This window comes from Cydia amplana, chromosome 17 (genome assembly GCF_948474715.1).
Source record: "Cydia amplana chromosome 17, ilCydAmpl1.1, whole genome shotgun sequence".
NCBI lineage: Eukaryota > Metazoa > Arthropoda > Insecta > Lepidoptera > Tortricidae > Cydia > Cydia amplana.
The window spans coordinates 5,904,341-5,921,600 of NC_086085.1; the positions used below are offsets into that span (position 1 = coordinate 5,904,341).

At 37.3% G+C, this 17,260-nt stretch overlaps 1 protein-coding gene across 1 annotated transcript in view; it reads left to right on the forward strand.

Moving 5' to 3' along the window:
• Positions 1–17,260, forward strand: part of LOC134655698 (neuroendocrine convertase 2) — a 110,933-nt gene that overhangs the window by 59,189 nt on the left and 34,484 nt on the right. Inside the window, exons 3-5 of the mRNA XM_063511155.1 lie at positions 7,157–7,391; positions 10,604–10,641; positions 14,536–14,612. Coding sequence (XP_063367225.1) covers positions 7,157–7,391; positions 10,604–10,641; positions 14,536–14,612 — 350 coding nt within the window. The remainder of the gene's footprint in view (positions 1–7,156; positions 7,392–10,603; positions 10,642–14,535; positions 14,613–17,260) is intronic.

The window sequence follows — 17,260 nt, forward strand, 5'->3', positions numbered from 1 at the left end:
GCTTATGGCTTTCCCCAAAAGTGGGGCCGAACGGATGTACTTTTAGCTACCTGTAGCAAAGCGACGAAATCGCGGAGTGAGACACGCCTGGTACCAGTGGACACTGTTGTGTTATAATAAATCTTATTATGCAATATAATTATTATTTTCTATGCAGATATAAGGTCCAGCAGTGGTCGGTTAAGAGTGTCCACATAGGTATTCAGAATTAGGAAGAGTTACTTAATTGACAGCGCTTTGAAAAATATTGTTTGATCCAGGCAGATTTATGAAAAAAATATGAATGAGAACGCATGAAGCGACGTACTTTAAGTCTTACTACGCTTTATAAACGCGATAATCTCATAAAATACACGCCCATAAAAGTCAGTTTACTCTTTCTAACTCTGGTGTATAAACTAACTATATTTCATTATCATTATAAGAAAAGGAAGGAAAATAATGAAGTATTTAAGTATTTTAAGGACCCGCAAAACTACTGCAAAAGACTAACACACCGTAGGCGTAGGTTTGGATGTACGCCAAATAACGATACGCGGAAAAATAAGTTGACCTTTCCTGTCTGTTGATTTTTATGGCATTGCTATTCAATGATCCCCTTCCCTACATATCTCATTTCAACACACGACTGCAACCCTATACATCAGTTTCAACTCTAAAACCCTAAAGTACAAAATATTCACGTAATCCTATATGTAAATATTTTAGTTAAACTTATAGACGTATTAGAGCTACAACTTTGTTCATGTTCAAGTTTATAATCCCATTATCAACTAGCTGTAACTTCAAATGCCTGCACTAGGTGAGTCTGTGTATATAGCGGTATAACTTTAGTACCCGTTTAATCCCCCGCCTTAAAGGGCGCTACAAGCTTACACTTCCGCCCTGAGCTGCTTTACTATTCTGTAGCTATTGAAGTGCATTTACAGTCAAGGGTAAAGGAAATGGGGCATTTTGCATAGGTTAATGCAAAGAAAATGTTCGGTGCGGTTACCTATTGATTGCTTTTAAGTTTAGGTTTACCTCGAAAGCCAGTTGTATGATGGATAAAAATGATTTATTTTGTTTTATTGAATGGGTAAAGTGAAAAGGGTTCCTATTTAATTATTTTAATTTAATTCAAGATTTGCCATAAATGTATAAAAGTTAACATAACATGGTTTGTGAATGGATAGTTTTTGCATAGAACTTTTTCATTCAGCTGATAAATCTTGTTAGTAAAAAGGATACCGAAACATAATAAGAAGCCACTAATTCTGCCCGACCACGTATCCATAACAGCTAGGTATTCAAAAACTAGTTTGATTTTGGATTTTATTTCGCGGTAAACAATTATATAGGCTTTTTTATTCATTTTATTTAATCACTAGCGTTAAAAAAGTATACATAAACCTTCCTCTTGAATCACTCTATCTATTAAAAAAAACCGCATCAAAATCCGTTGCGTAATAGTTTTTAGGTAATTAGGCTTTATTACTGCAGTTATTTGTGGTATTAAAGCACTAATAAATAGTTGTACTTAATGAGGATTTTTGAAATGCATAACCTTTTCATATCGTAACAGAAACTACTAACATATTTTGACAACGGCGAAACGAAATGAAGCTTTGCAGACGTCGCGGACTAGTAATAAAAAAAAATCTTGTAAAGAGTGTAAAGGATGACTCACGCTAGACCGGGCCGTGCTTGGGCCGAGGCGCATGGGCATTTTCTATGATGGCTGATCGGTGAGCACGTGGTGCTTTCCATAGAAAACGAAGCGCCGGAAGCTCCGGCCCGGCCCCAGCCCGGCCTAGTGTGAGTCATCCTTAATCAGTCTGGCCCGCTGATTAAACGTCTGGATGATAAACGATTGAAGCTAACGCCAGCGCCAGCTATTATAATAAAAGGCTAATTGGCACTTGACATGACCTTGACTTCGCTCAATGCTATCAATTACTGGGTGATTGTAGCACACGGTTGGAGAGGAGATTTAAGTTGCTAGGGCACAGAATAAATAATAGTACTAAGTACAGAAGACTCACTCTCTAACAAAACGCGTCTGTTACGATCAGCACAGATATGGCCGCTAGGTGGCGACAGTGCCACGCGCGGCTTATGACTATCCCCAAAAGTGGGGCCGAACGGATGTACTTTTAGCTACCTGTAGCAAAGCGACGAAATCGCGGAGTGAGACACGCCTGGCTAGGGTGAAATGCATTGCTCGTGGGAAAATTTATAGAGCGTTCAGAGCTAGACTGACGATCTATTTAAAATCGTGGGAATCATTGAAAGAGAGCAGCATATTTGACATTTCGGCTGGTATCATGGCGATGGCAATGATATGACCTTGGCTGCGCTTATGTCATCCACCGCTGCATGACTGTAACATGTGTAAAACAAGCAAGCTCGGAGATCCGAAGCACATTGCTGGAACCAACGGCTGATGTTCCAGAACCGCCAATCTGATAAAATGGTGAGAAACTCTCGAAAGATACATTTCACCTCATCTCAGTGTGTCGATGTCGGTTGAAGCTAAAACTTACCATGGTTATTTCATACCACATACAAGCCGTCCATAATGTCATTATCGCGACTTAAATCTGTGCGTGTGTGTGTGGCTCTGAATTATAGACAAACATCAGGGTCATCAGCTTTGCAGGCTGGACTACTTACTTTTTTTTGGGTTTCGATAGAAGAATGATAGAAGATTTAAAGCTATATAAGCTATAATATAAGTACTCCACTGTACTTAAACTGTTCATAAATAACCCAGGACGACTTGAACCCTTGCTTATAGCGACTGAGCTTTCCGGACTACAAAGCTAATCCGATCGTCTTATAAATAGATTAAACATCAAGGTTTTTGTTTATAAAACAGAATGACGTGCGAAATTACAAGACGGTCCGTCCCTGGGGTGTGACAACCCTAATCAGGCCCCCCCACGTTTCTGCGCTATACTTTCGGACTATATATTAAAACTTACTTGGGTTCTTCGCTGATACATTACACAGCGGGTGTGCTCCACATAAGCTGAGCACATGACAATAGGAGTTTCATATTTAGTGTCGCTTACAAAAATACCGGACCACAAACGTATTTTTAGGGTTCTGTACCTCAAAAGGAAATACGGAACCCTAATAGGATCACTCGTCTGTCTGTCCGTCCGTCTGTCACAGCCTATTTTCTGCGAAACTACTGGACCAATTAAGTTGAAATTGGCACACATATGTAAGTTTGTGACCCAAAGATGGACGTGTAACGTAAATAAATGAATTATAAATATGGAGGCCATTTTTGGGGGGTAAACGAGAAAATTAAAAAATAAAGTTTTTCAAACTATATCGTGTTACATATCAAATGAAAGAACTCATTGTAAGAATCTCAAATATATATTTTTTATAATTTTTGGATAAATAGTTTAGCAGTTATTCAAGAAAATAGGCAAAAAATGACCTATCTTCGAAACTACTGGGTACTGGATTTTGAAAAAAATACACAAAATAGTTCTTTCCCTATAGATGACAGGAAAACCTATTAGAAATGTGTAGTCAAGCGTGAGTGGACTTAATGTACGGAACCCTTGGAACGCGAGTCCGACTCGCACTTGGCCGGTTTTTCTTTTAGGCTATGATTTTGTTATTGGATTTGAAGAAATCATCCCGTCAGTGAAAATGTCAAGTCTACAATTGTACATTTTGTTACCTAAATAAATGTTTTCTTATATAAAAGGGTCTTGTCGTTTCGCACCCAAATGTTACGTGTGCCGTACGTTCCGTAACCGAACCGATGTAGCAACATGTTCTATATACAGGGTGCCATTTTATAGGGTGCCTACCGGGCGTTTAAATAATAAGTCCGTTGTAGACACACTATGTATAATTTAACAGTTTAAGCACAGTTACAAGCATGAAGAAAGCCGCGACCGGAACCGGAACCGGATCAGTAATATGTTTTTCTAACTCCATAAACAACGAGCAATTGAATGCCCCTACTTTTACTAAAATCAGACAAGATTTATTTTTATTTTTTGTTTATTTTTTGTCATTTATTTTACTTTTATAAGTGGATTTAGGATATTACAACGGCTTATTAAAATATTTAAATTAGTAAATTGAATCGTCTCTTTGAATCGGAACTGTCATTGACATCAATTTTGTCATTTGTCCCAGTTAGAAATAAAATTTAGTTAATTTTTCATTTGAAATATCTTACAAAGCTGTTTAAATACCACATTGCCACTTGTAAAAGTAAAATAAATGACAATAAATAAACAAAAAAATAAAAAAAGATCTTGTCTGATTTTAGTAAGAGTAGGGGCATTAAATTGTTCGTTGTTTATTAAGTTAAAAAAACATATTACTGATCACGACTCAAATGGCACCCTGTATTGGTACAAACACCCTGTACAAGTGTTCAGTACACACAAGAACTCACCCATTAAAATTCACGTCTTTCAGTCAATAACTCGCCTCGAACCATTCACAAACAGTTCACAAAAAAGCGGCCAAGTGCGAGTCGGACTCGCCCATGAAGGGTTCCGTATTTAGGCGATATATGACGTATAAAAAAAAAACTACTTACTAGATCTCGTTCAAACCAATTTTCGGTGGAAGTTTACATGGTAATGTACATCATATATTTTTTTTAGTTTTATCATTCTCTTATTTTAGAAGTTACAGGGGGGGGGACACACATTTTACCACTTTGGAAGTGTCTCTCGCGCAAACTATTCAGTTTAGAAAAAAATGATATTAGAAACCTCAATATCATTTTTGAAGACCTATCCATAGATACCCCACACGTATGGGTTTGATGAAAAAAAAATTTTTGAGTTTCAGTTCGAAGTATGGGGAACCCCAAAAATTTATTGTTTTTTTTCTATTTTTGTGTGAAAATCTTAATGCGGTTCACAGAATACATCTACTTACCAAGTTTCAACAGTATAGTTCTTATAGTTTCGGAGAAAAGTGGCTGTGACATACGGACGGACAGACGGACAGACGGACAGACGGACAGACGGACAGACAGACAGACATGACGAATCTATAAGGGTTCCGTTTTTTGCCATTTGGCTACGGAACCCTAAAAAGCATGACTAGACTCAGTCTAGTAGACTGCTTATCGGGTTAAAATCTTAATGAGAAAGCTGATTAACATTGCAGTCGGTTTGAAACATATGGTATTTACCTACTCAAGTCTGTGCTGACGTCTTAATACTATCATTAGACCGCGTATTAGACATACCCTCGGCTGAAAATCCTGTGAATGACAGGCTGAATAGGGTGATTAGCGAATGTTCCGTCACGGAACTCGAGCCGAGATTACATTAAATTAATCTTCTCTCTCGAAGACTGATTGTGCTTCATACATTATTTATAAATTAGAAACAGTGTGGTTTCTGAATTTATAGCGTAAATTTCATGTATTTTATAGAATAAGGCCCGGATATTTGTCTTTTTATAGGGTTCCGTACCCAAAGGGTAAAAACGGGACCTTATTACTAAGACTCCGCTGTCCGTCCGTCCGTCCGTCCGTCCGTCCGTCTGTCACCAGGCTGTATCTCACGAACCGTGATAGCTAGACAGTTGAAATTTTCACAAATGATGTATTTCTGTCGCCGCTATAACAACAAATACTAAAAACAGAATAAAATAAAGATTTAAGTTGGGCTCCCATACAACAAACGTGATTTTTGACCGAAGTTAAGCAACGTTGGGCGGGGTCAGTACTTGGATGGGTGACCGTTTTTTGCTTGTTTTGCTCAATTTTTTGTTGATGGTGCGGAACACTCCGTGCGCGAGTCCGACTCGCACTTGGCCGGTTTTTTATTTAATGCATAGGTACTGTAAAAAGTACAGCAAATTATATATATTTATCAGCATATCATACGAAAGATGAAGTTATTGTATTGACTTAGGTTATGGGCATTATTTTCATTATGATATTTTACTTACTACTTAATCCAATGGACACACAAAAAAGTTCCACTTTTTCTCATCCTGTTATTGAAGGTACTTTCATATTCTAAATAATGTATGATTTAACAATACATCATTGATTTGCACGATATGTATATACGTAATAGCTTTCCATAATTGGTATTTTGTAGATAATGCAATGGATATCTTTTTTTGGTAAATCCATATTTGATTTGACATATGAGCAATAAATAAAAGAACATCTACCAGTATTAGTATAGTGTCGAGGAATATTTGACCTGTAAATAAGTGGTTAAATGAATATGAAATAATGTTAATAGTTAAATAATATAAATAATAATAGCAGTAAATAATGTTGCAATAATTGACTTGTAAATTTAAATTAATTATGTTTCTCAAATGTTTGAATATGAAAATTGTATATGTATCTACCTATAATGTAGATTAGTCATGTAAGCCTGACCTGTAATTTATATTATTAATAAAATATGAGTATGAGTATTTTAGCGCCAAACCTCGCAACACCAAAATTCATACGCGAGTAATAAAGTTATTTACCAACATCAATAAAACCCGCGTTAGCTTAAAATGGCGGCACAATATCACAATATGTCCGTCAGGATTAAAGCTTGATTGATGTACTTTCGCGCGAATCTGTGCCACTCCGGATTACGCGTCGAATAAATAGATTCACTGAGAAAAGCCATCTATCAATCTTTTTGGATCCTCGTAATATTTATCGGTGATATATCAATTTACGGAGACAGGTATTAAGACGATTTCCGTGTCGAGATTGACATTTGGCTTTTGGAGAGCCTTTTTCTACTTACATTAATATGAGAAAAAAACGTCCTGTTTCTTTAAATACTTACCTAGAAAAATAATTTACAAGGCACATTTCTTCGGTAATAAAAATAAAGAAAGAAAAACCTCGAGTTACTATCCTCCTAAGGCCCAAGGTCCTACCTAATAGTACCTATTCAGTTCGATGTAATTTAAACCATGTTCAATTGGAACAGAGTCGCTTTTGCTTTGTTTCTTTCAATTTTCGAACAACGCAAAATCAACTCTAATTCCTACAAATTAGGTTCAAATTTCAGTGGCAAATTTTGGATGTTTCGTTAGTATGGCTGGGCCTTAGGAGGCTATAAAAAAGTGTGTCTATCATATCTGAAGCGGACGATTTAAGGAGGAACCTCTTTCTTTCTCGAAATATCTTTCTTCTTTTTTGCAGATCCACACAGCAGTCCAGCAGCCCGGCTTCAAGCGGGTAAAGCGCGGGTTCCGCCCCCTCCGCCTGCCGGAGACCGCGCCCGCCGACGAGCCTAGGGACCCCTACTTCCCCCTACAATGGTACTTGAAGAACACGGGACAGAACGGAGGCAAGCCCAAGCTCGACCTTAATGTGGAGGCGGCCTGGGCGCTGGGGTACACGGGTGTCAATGTCACCACCGCCATCATGGATGATGGTAAGTTGACTATTTTATCTGGCTTATTAAAACAACATTGATCCCCATTTGGCCATCAAACTTGCCTTAGTGTAAGGCCTGATTGGACGCTCGAAGCGGAGCGTTCGGCGGGGCGTGCAGCGTGGCGTCGGGCTCATAAGTAATTTGAGCAGCGTGCACTAAGGCCGTTCCTATACGCTTGCATTTGTTTAACATGTACGCCGCACGCCCCTCCCCGCTGTACGCCCAACTCGAGCGTCCACTCAGGCCTTACACTTATTCATCTGTCAACTGAAAGATATGGACTTATACTTGAAGGATTTTTTCGTGATCGCTGCTTTGGGGCTGCGTATAAAGATGCGTTGTAACAACTGCCATCATAGATAAAGTAGCAGTAGGTAGAGATGGTATAAAATGGTTTAGTGGGTTTCAAGGCTAGCTTACAATATCATAAACCAGTCAGTAGTAGTAGTTATAGTTGTAGTGAAAGAGGACCATACCAGGGATGTTGCGGATGCAGATTTTTTGACATCCGCGGATGCGGATGCGGATATTTAAAGGCTCACATCCGTGGATGCGGATGCGGATATTTAAAGGCTCACATCCGCGGATGCGGATGCGGATGTCAATATTAGGTACTTAGAAAACGTCAAATATTAAATTTTTGTATTTTTTTATTAAAAATAAAGCGAAACGTTTAGTATTTGAGCAAGAATTTAGGTGCGTTATATTTAATAAACAGTAACTTGGCCGACTTTTCTGGATCTAGACGATTTCGTTATAGGTAATGACGAAATTACCTAGCACTTACGCCGCCGCTAAGACGTCCCTGTACCGACTTGTTCGACATCCGAATCCGCATAAGCTCCGCATCGATTTTATGTGGATGCGGATGCAGATGCGGATGTTGAAAATAATGCGGTAGTTCCGCGGTTGCGGATGCGGATGCGGATGTTCGCAACATCCCTGGATCATACGAAGTGACTCACAGACTTTCTTTCGCATGATATGTGTACATAATAGAAATGATTGTGCTTACTTAAATTATTAGATCGAATATTTTTGCGCGGGAGCACTAGAAAAACCTGAACTAATTCAAATTTCATACACACTGCATAATTAAATTTACATTAAACCGGTTCCCATCACAATCGTTTCACAAGAATCCATTTGCATATATTTTACATTTAAATTAGCGCTTTATACTCGCACAGGAGCACTTTTATTTTCCTTCGCCGAGATGAAAATGAGTTGACGAGGTCCTTTGTCCGAGATAGCTCAAACGTAGTGTTGACCTAATTTAGAATAAATTTCCTGATCATAGCATCGCAACTTTCTTTTTAATAGGACAAATGATGGTTTTTCAAAGACATTTATTTTAATAAGTAGTTTAATTTTTATATATATTTTACCGATTTCAAATAAGGAAAACGAGGAGGAAGGTCTCAACTAAATTCGTCTACCTTTTTTATACATGTACACCAATTACTCAAATTAGATTTCCATAATTATTTCTTGTTTGAAAGTTTATATTTCAAGGAAATGGCAACGTAAACAATCTTGATGTGTCTTTTAATTGAAAAACATGTTTTAAAAATGAGTCACGGCAAATATGTAACAATTATGAATCTAAAACGATCATTTATATTCTTCTGCTTTCATAAGTATAAGTTACTGATTTTTTAAAAGCATTTTTCAATTAAAAGACATGTCAAGATCGATTACCTTCTTTCTAATGCTAAAAAAAACGAACTATAGGTAACTACATACTGAAAGACAGGTATTTTTTTAACAAATTCAGATACTGTTAAGTTATCTGTTTGACAATGTATAATCAATACTGAATAAAGAAATATGAATGAATATGAATATGTCTTGTATGCCTCGAAGTAAAAAAAGAAAGTGTTATTAGATTGAAAATATTCAGTGTTTCCATTTCCCCCGCGGATTATTTCCAAATTAACGGCAATGTTTTTGATTTCGTTTAAATTTTCTATGATAACTTTTTTTTAAATATTGTTTTAATTATAATCAAACTAACGGTTGTGGTAAAAAAATCATTCAATTTGTGACATTCTTATATCATTTTAGAGCGTTCGAAATCATGTGTTCCCAATTCCCCTACTTTCCCCTACTATAGGTTCAATACCTTACTATTTCAAGTTACTTAAAGCGTAAAAAATAAACCTAGCAGGTTCATGACAGCGAAAGTGAGAAATGCTTTGTTTCATCAACACCAGTGCTTCAGAAAACTAATTTAGTCGCTCGAGGAATGCAAGAACATTTTCCCAAGTAATTTACGTCGCGGACAAACTTTGATTTGTAAATAGACACGCGCCAACTTGATTTTAAACCTCATTTATGTTTAATTTGGGTACTCACTTGACAGTCTCACTTCGTTTGTGGAGTGATTGTTATGATGGCTTGAAATTGAAATATAATGCAATTCAATGTTTAACTTACTTAAGTGCATATTTATTTTAACTGGAAATTAGCGGGAAACAAAATGGCGCCGCGCGAAACTTGCGACGGAAGATGTGGCCGTCGCGTGGGTTTTTATCTTTTGTTTAAAATTTTCTGAAAATAAATATATATTTAAAATTCTGCTCGTCAAATTCCTTGGCTATAAAATAGCTAGTATTTTATTATAAAACTATAACGCAGGGATTGCAGGGTAACGATAGACTTAAATTCTTTCTTTCTTCCTTTAAATTACAACTGAAAATATATGAAACGAAGAAACTTACATACCCACATACAAACATGAACCCTGAAAACAATACACTCCTTTTTTTGGGGCAGTCGTGTAATTTGACATGTTTTCTTTATAGGTTTTGCTTAGGTTAAGTGGTTGAATTTTATCGAAATCCGACGAAAAAAACGTCAACTAATAAAAATCGGCCCATCTGACTCCCCTCTGGGCTCTACACCCGGCATATAAACTTCAGAGCCCGTACCATGAGTCACTGACAGTGTCAAAACTGACATATAAGCTATCGAGAACGTAATTTACTTTCTATACAGCTCGCTCGCACTAATATGCGAGTACGAGCGAGATGTATCGAAAGTAAATTACGTTCTCGATAGCTTATATGTCAGTGCCAAACTGATGGTAGCCGTACAGACGCCTCTGTACATTGAACATTCTTTATACAACGTAAAGTTTTTATTCAAATCCACTTCCGTTTATGTTCCAAAAAATGAAGGAATTAATTTTCTGTTTGTTGTTTCAGGTGTGGATTACATGCACCCAGATTTAAAATTTAATTACGTAAGTATACAGCTTCATTTTATAAGTAGATAAGATGCTCCTTAGTATAATATTATTATTATGAATATTAGTGTATATATCTTGATTTTTGATGTAAGTATTCACTGTACAATTCATTATGTAGCAATGAAGCCTTTTCTATTGTAGCAAAAAAATATATATTATATTCTTATTTTAAGAGCCAACAGGAGTATTCATTTATCTATACAAACGTACTCGATTGTTTCCTCCGTGAGTTTTGAAGCTAGAGCAATGATTTTTTCAACACAGATAATTATTGTCAATATCTGTGTCAGACCGTTTTGCTTTTTTTGATATTTTTGTTTTTTAAGGCGCTAGAGCCTTTCAAAAATGGCCAAAATGGCCTAATTGACTATGCCGCAATGAGAGGCGTGGTATTCAAAACTGATATCAATTAGCCAAAAAAGCAATTAAGGACACAGATAATTTTATAATCATTTAGATTTCCAAATTTGGTTACGATTGGTTAAGTTTTGGAGGAGGAAACAGATTTTTACTCATGATTTTTCGCCTTGTCCTTATCGCGTTAGCGAGACGTGTATATTTACCTAAAATATTTAAATCTCAGCTCCTGTTTCGTCTTAATGATATACGATAGTACTGTGACCCTAGCCAAGATGACAAGCGTACGTTGACAAACGCCGATCGACACGTGTTTCTTTAGAACACAAACAGACGTAATAAGCACATTACATAATATTGTACACAATGTACAGAAACAAAGATATTTACAAATTGTCGAGAGGTGGTGTACAGTGAAATGAGTTTTTTAACCTATATGAATAGGTATAGGTTATACTAGAGGCAGAAATGACCTTTAGAATTCTATTTTATATTACCTTGAGCGCTCCAGCGGGAGCAGGATTTAGGCAAAGGTCAAAGTTGGTTCCTCTTTGAGGTTGCTCTAATCGCGCGTTGGGATTCGTAGCACGTCTACCGCGTAGCGTAATCCGTAGCTAGTGTAGCATAACGAATTGCTATACATTTAGACATATACGTCAAATATTTGCTAAAGATACGATATGGATCGGATATGTCAGTGTCAAAAGTGACGTTTTTGTTTGAAGAAACGTCACTTTTGACACTGACGTTATCCGATCTATATCGTATGTTTAGCAAATTTTTGACGTATCTTAAAATTCGCATCAGGCTGTCACTGCCGTATTCGAACTTCAAGATATTCACAAGAGACGACACGTACTAGATCCATTCTAGATACGTTATAGTTTAGATTTCAACTAGTTCTCTTTTGCAGCGCAATTCGGGCAACCAATGTCACTTTTACTATAGATCGTGTTAGATATCTATTAGATGTGAATTAGATCTCTAAGTAATATCTTGTGGAAATCGTTCAAGAGTATCTCCAGAATCACGGAAATGTCAAATTTGACAGGTTAGATATTAAACATATCGTTGTTGTATCTTGGTGATGTCTAATAGACATCTAATAGATGTCTAGTTAAAAATCCGAATCGGGCCCTTAGATACGACGTCAAATATTTGCTGAAGATACGATATGGATCGGATATGTCAGTGTCAAAAGTGACGTTTTTGTTTGAAGAAACGTCACTTTTGACACTGACGTTATCCGATCTATATCGTATGTTTAGCAAATTTTTAACGTATCTTGAAGTTCGCATCAGGTTGTTAGTCCCTGCGCTTGACACTGCCCCATTAGTTGCCGTTAAACTTAATTATTAGCAAAATAGGTGTCAAAGAGTATGCCAAATATTAGAACAAAGCTGTTAAGTGTCAATATTACGACTTTTATTGAAATCCAGACTCATATTATAAATGTGAAAGGAATTCTGTCTGTTAACCGCTGAACCGGTTTGGATGAGATGTGGTACGGGGGGTAGTTTGACTCCCTCGAAAGTTTATAGGATAGATTTTTATCCCGAATTTCATCCCTTAAGGGGGTGATAAAGGTGGTGGAATTTACTATGGAAGTGGTATGGAATTACTAATTGTAATTCTACGCAGACGAACTCGCGAGCATAACCTAGGCATAGGTAGGTACATTTGATTTACTTGTACCAAAATATTACTGAAGCATTGCATTAGTAAATATTTCTGCACATTTATGTGCCGAAAACAGGTTGATAGGACATTAAAATTCAGTTACTACGCAATTTCAAATGGAATTACATAAAGTGTCGTCTATAAAGTACAGTAGGGACATTAAAGTGGTCGTTATACCGGTTAAGGTCAGGTTTAATTTACAAAACACGTTCCGATTTCGAGTTCACAATTTGATATGGTCACCTTATTTTGTTCATCAAATCAAGCCATCTCACGCGCACCAATAAGTGCAAGCGAGATGGCTTATAAGACTGATGTCATTGGTGCAGCGGCGCATGCCGGTGCAAGGTGGTGTCAAAATAAGATGGAAACCATAAATTATTAAATTATCAAAACCGAATCGGCCTCCTAGACGTAAAAAAATACAACCTCACAAAAATGTTATCTGATTCTTTGTTCAGCGAACATTAATAGTAGGTAACATTACGATTCAAGTGCGAAAAATAGGAAATTCGCAATTAGTGGCGATAAATTAAAACACGACCGAAGGGGTTTGGAAAGGACGGAGCGGTAGGCAATTTTGGCGGCAAGACGTCGAACTCGTCGAAGCGTGGTGCCAACTGCAATGGGGCGGATGCCGCCATCTTTTACTCGCTCAAGCGTTGTTATTTAATATGTTCTTGTCTAAAATTTCATACAAGAATACAGAGCGATATACCGTCGGTGCGAAAAAAAAACGCTGTTTTTATTTTAAGATTTTTTTATTTTGGCACATTTTAATTCCTTTCTCAATTTCCCGTCGACGATACGCTGTGTAAACTTTATGCGTATTTACAATATTCATGCAGCCCGGGGAATTTAACGAGGCACCCACACACATGCACACACACAACACGGGCCTGTCTGAGCAGCTTCCGTTTGTATTTCTTATCTCGGCATTTATGTTTTCCCGTAGGTAACGTAATTATTGAAGCAAAGGTTCTTTCGCTCGTATAAACCTATTGATGAGAGCAATATGTGTTGCGTATGATTTCTGAAAAAGATCATAATGAGACCAATTACAAGTGCGATCTCCGAATACGCTTTTAACCTCGTGCCGCCCACCATACAAAATTATGGCCAAGGAAGTTTGAATCTTGTTGTATTATCAATTGGGTTGAATTTCATTTGTTAGAAAATTTTACGAGACAAATGAAATGCTACCTACTTTGTTTTTTAGGGTTCCGTACCCAAAGGGTAAAAACGGGACCCTATTACTAAGACTCCGCTGTCCGTCCGTCCGTCCGTCCGTCTGTCACCAGGCTGTATCTCACGAACCGTGATAGCTAGACAGTTGAAATTTTCACAGATGATGTATTTCTGTTGCCGCTATAACAACAAATACTATAAAACAAAATAAAATAAAGATTTAAGTGGGCTCCCATACAACAAACGTGATTTTTGACCGAAGTTAAGCAACGTCGGGCGGGGTCAGTACTTGGATGGGTGACCGTTTTTTTGCTTGTTTTGCTCTATTTTTTGTTGATGGTGCGGAACCCTCCGTGCGCGAGTCCGACTCGCACTTGGCCGGTTTTTGTTAAGGTTGACATTCCATCGAAACTGAGTGTACATCCTAATGTACATTGGGCGGCACGAGGATATAGTTGTTAAGTTCGTCTGAAAGCTCGATTTTGTCACGCTCGCACACCATAAGTGAACAGGAACACCTTACATTACAAAGAGCTGCGTCGTCCATTGTTACCGCTAGAACGTCCCCATGTACAAATGCCTTATCTCCACACAACTATCAATTACTTACGTTGTTATTCTTCCAAGTGTGAACATGTCGCCATTAAAAGTTGTTGGTTGCAGAATGCCGAGGCGTCGTATGACTTCAGCAGTAACGACCCGTACCCTTACCCGCGGTACACGGACGATTGGTTCAATAGGTGAGTTATTGCCATATATGAATCTTGGTGGTTTTTTTTTAAATACCACATCGGTGGCAAACAAGCATACGGGCCGCCTGATGGTAAGCAGTCACCGTAGTCTATGGACGCCTGCAACTCCAGAGGTGTTACATGCGCGTTGCCGACCTAAAGTCCTAAGTTGTGCTAAAGTCGGTAATGTGACATTTATTGTTTTTTCTACTTAAGGGGAAAAATGAAATATTCACCGCTTCGGGGTAAACTCAAACTTGCGACCTTTCAGAACACCGATCCAAGCGCTAACTGAGCTACCTGAGCGCCTACCGCGAACCACGTTCGAAGTGTTGCCTCTCTGTCGCACTTGTAAATTCGTACGTAAGTGTGACAGGGACGCAACACGTCGAACGTGGTTCGCGGTAGGTCCTCAGAAGCGTGCGAATGTTTACATTCCTTACTTTTTGTTTACACGGCTTAGGGAGGCGCAAAGCGACATCGTTCGTTACCTTTTTTGTTTCATTTTTCATTTGTTTACACAAATTGTGCACAAATATTAATATTGCAAAAATATTGTTAGGTATACTATTCTTGCCTTTATACCTATTCAATCGAAACCAATTTTCTGATAAAACTTAATGAGAAGTTTCTCGTATAAACTCATTCCATAAAAATAGCTGGAGAGGAAAAATCCCATTGTTTTGCGTTAAATAGTTGTTTTCTTTATAAAAAACTTTCACAAAGCGTGATATTTTATTTTAATTAGTCTTTTGTTTTGCTTTTGTACACCCTTGAGTGAAAACTTCATTGAATAGGTAGACAAAAGCTAGCCAACATATAATTACCTAAATGCTTATTCTTGGCATAGGTATTAAAAGGATATCGTAAGACTTTTCGTGATTTCATATTTTTATCTAAACAGAAGTTTAAGTAGCTTATTCTTAGGTCAACGATCGTCGTTATAGCGAGCGCTAGAGTGGTTGTATTAATAAAAAGTCTGATGCTGTCACGCCTGTCACTAGGTCATGTACCGACTGCAACCTGCTTCATGGCTGCAATAAACGATTATGATTATTATTAAGATAAAAACTTTCCTTACCTTACTGAGGAAAGCATGACATGAAAATAAGATACTTTAGCCTTACTGCCTTCTTACCTTACCTTGAGTTAAGCCCCATTTACACGGCCAGAGTACCTACAATGAATTCAGTCGATCGACCAAATAAATACCGTAATGTAATAACGAAATTCGCATGCAAGTACGTGATTCGAAATGGGCTTCAGGTTATGTAGGTATTTGGTACATACGTTACCTAATTTTACCCGTAGCCAACCAACTCTTGTATACAAGAGTTGGTTGATTCCGAAAAGGTATTACGAAATTTCGTACACCAATTAAATGAAAATGAGATCTTAGGGGCGGATTGGAAAAGTATGAACTTTGACCTTTACCGCGACGGCTAACAACCACTCCGTAAAATTAGTCTGTATAATCTTTCAGTTATTAAAACTTTGGATAACCCGTCAGCTCTTAGACTGCTGAGCTTAGATTAATAGTAATATCAAATTATATAAATATTTACGTTATTTTCTTTCTTCTATTAGTTTTTTACAACTAACTGAAAAATCTTTTTATTTTATTAAAGATTTTGATTTGTCTTTTTTAAGTAGTTTTACACTACTATATACATATAAGTTAAAAACTAAAATAAATATCGTATAGGAAATAAAGAAAAAGAGACCAAGCTCTCCAGTGGCGAAGGCCGGACACAGACAAGACATCCTCTAGACTGATCATAGTAACGCTACCCCCTCTGCCACTTATACGGTAGTTTTACTCCATCTTCGAGTCAATCCCGTGCCGTGATTGGTCCTTGTTTTTGAACAGACCAATCACGGCACGGGATTCGCTCACCTCGTCCCCCCGCACCCCCGTATTTTTGGCAGCATCGGTTTTATGAAATAATTGCTCTAAACTCCGTCTAGAGGATTCCTAGTCTATGAGGCCGGATAACCGATAGCCGCGTACCTATGTTCAAATAATTTGACGTTGTCATGGCAGTATGTAAATAAACATGTCAATGAAAAAGTGTGATCTTATTTGAGAAATAATAAATAAATAGTATACCTCCGCCAAACGTATGTATCGTGTTACCGGGCGTCGGTAACATAGTGAGGTGAGTTTTCACTTCTATCGGCACTCCCGGAGTGCAACCGTTGTTGCTTGTTTTTTGTAAGTATTATTTTGGATACAGTTATAAGGTAGGTTAGATATATAAGCTACAAATACGAGTATATCGTCAGGTTATGAGTACCATAGCATTATGAAATATAATTTATTCTCTTAAAATGCTGATAATGGAATGCTTATTCGGAAAGACACACTTGAAGTAAAAACTAAAAAGCGATTAGTGAAGTTTTAAAAATCATTTTAAACTATAAAGTAGAAGCAAATAAAGTTATTATTTTGTTTGATTATCATTTTTAATACCATTTTAATTTTACAAGTAAAACTTGGAGTAATCATCACGGGAAAAGTATCGATTTATCGATATAGGAACTCCATATCTGTCATTACATTTTGCCCTCAACAATCCGTTGTCTTAGGTAATATAATAACTTATAAATGTAGGTACACAACATCTACTCTTAGATACAAGTGGTTACAACACGTG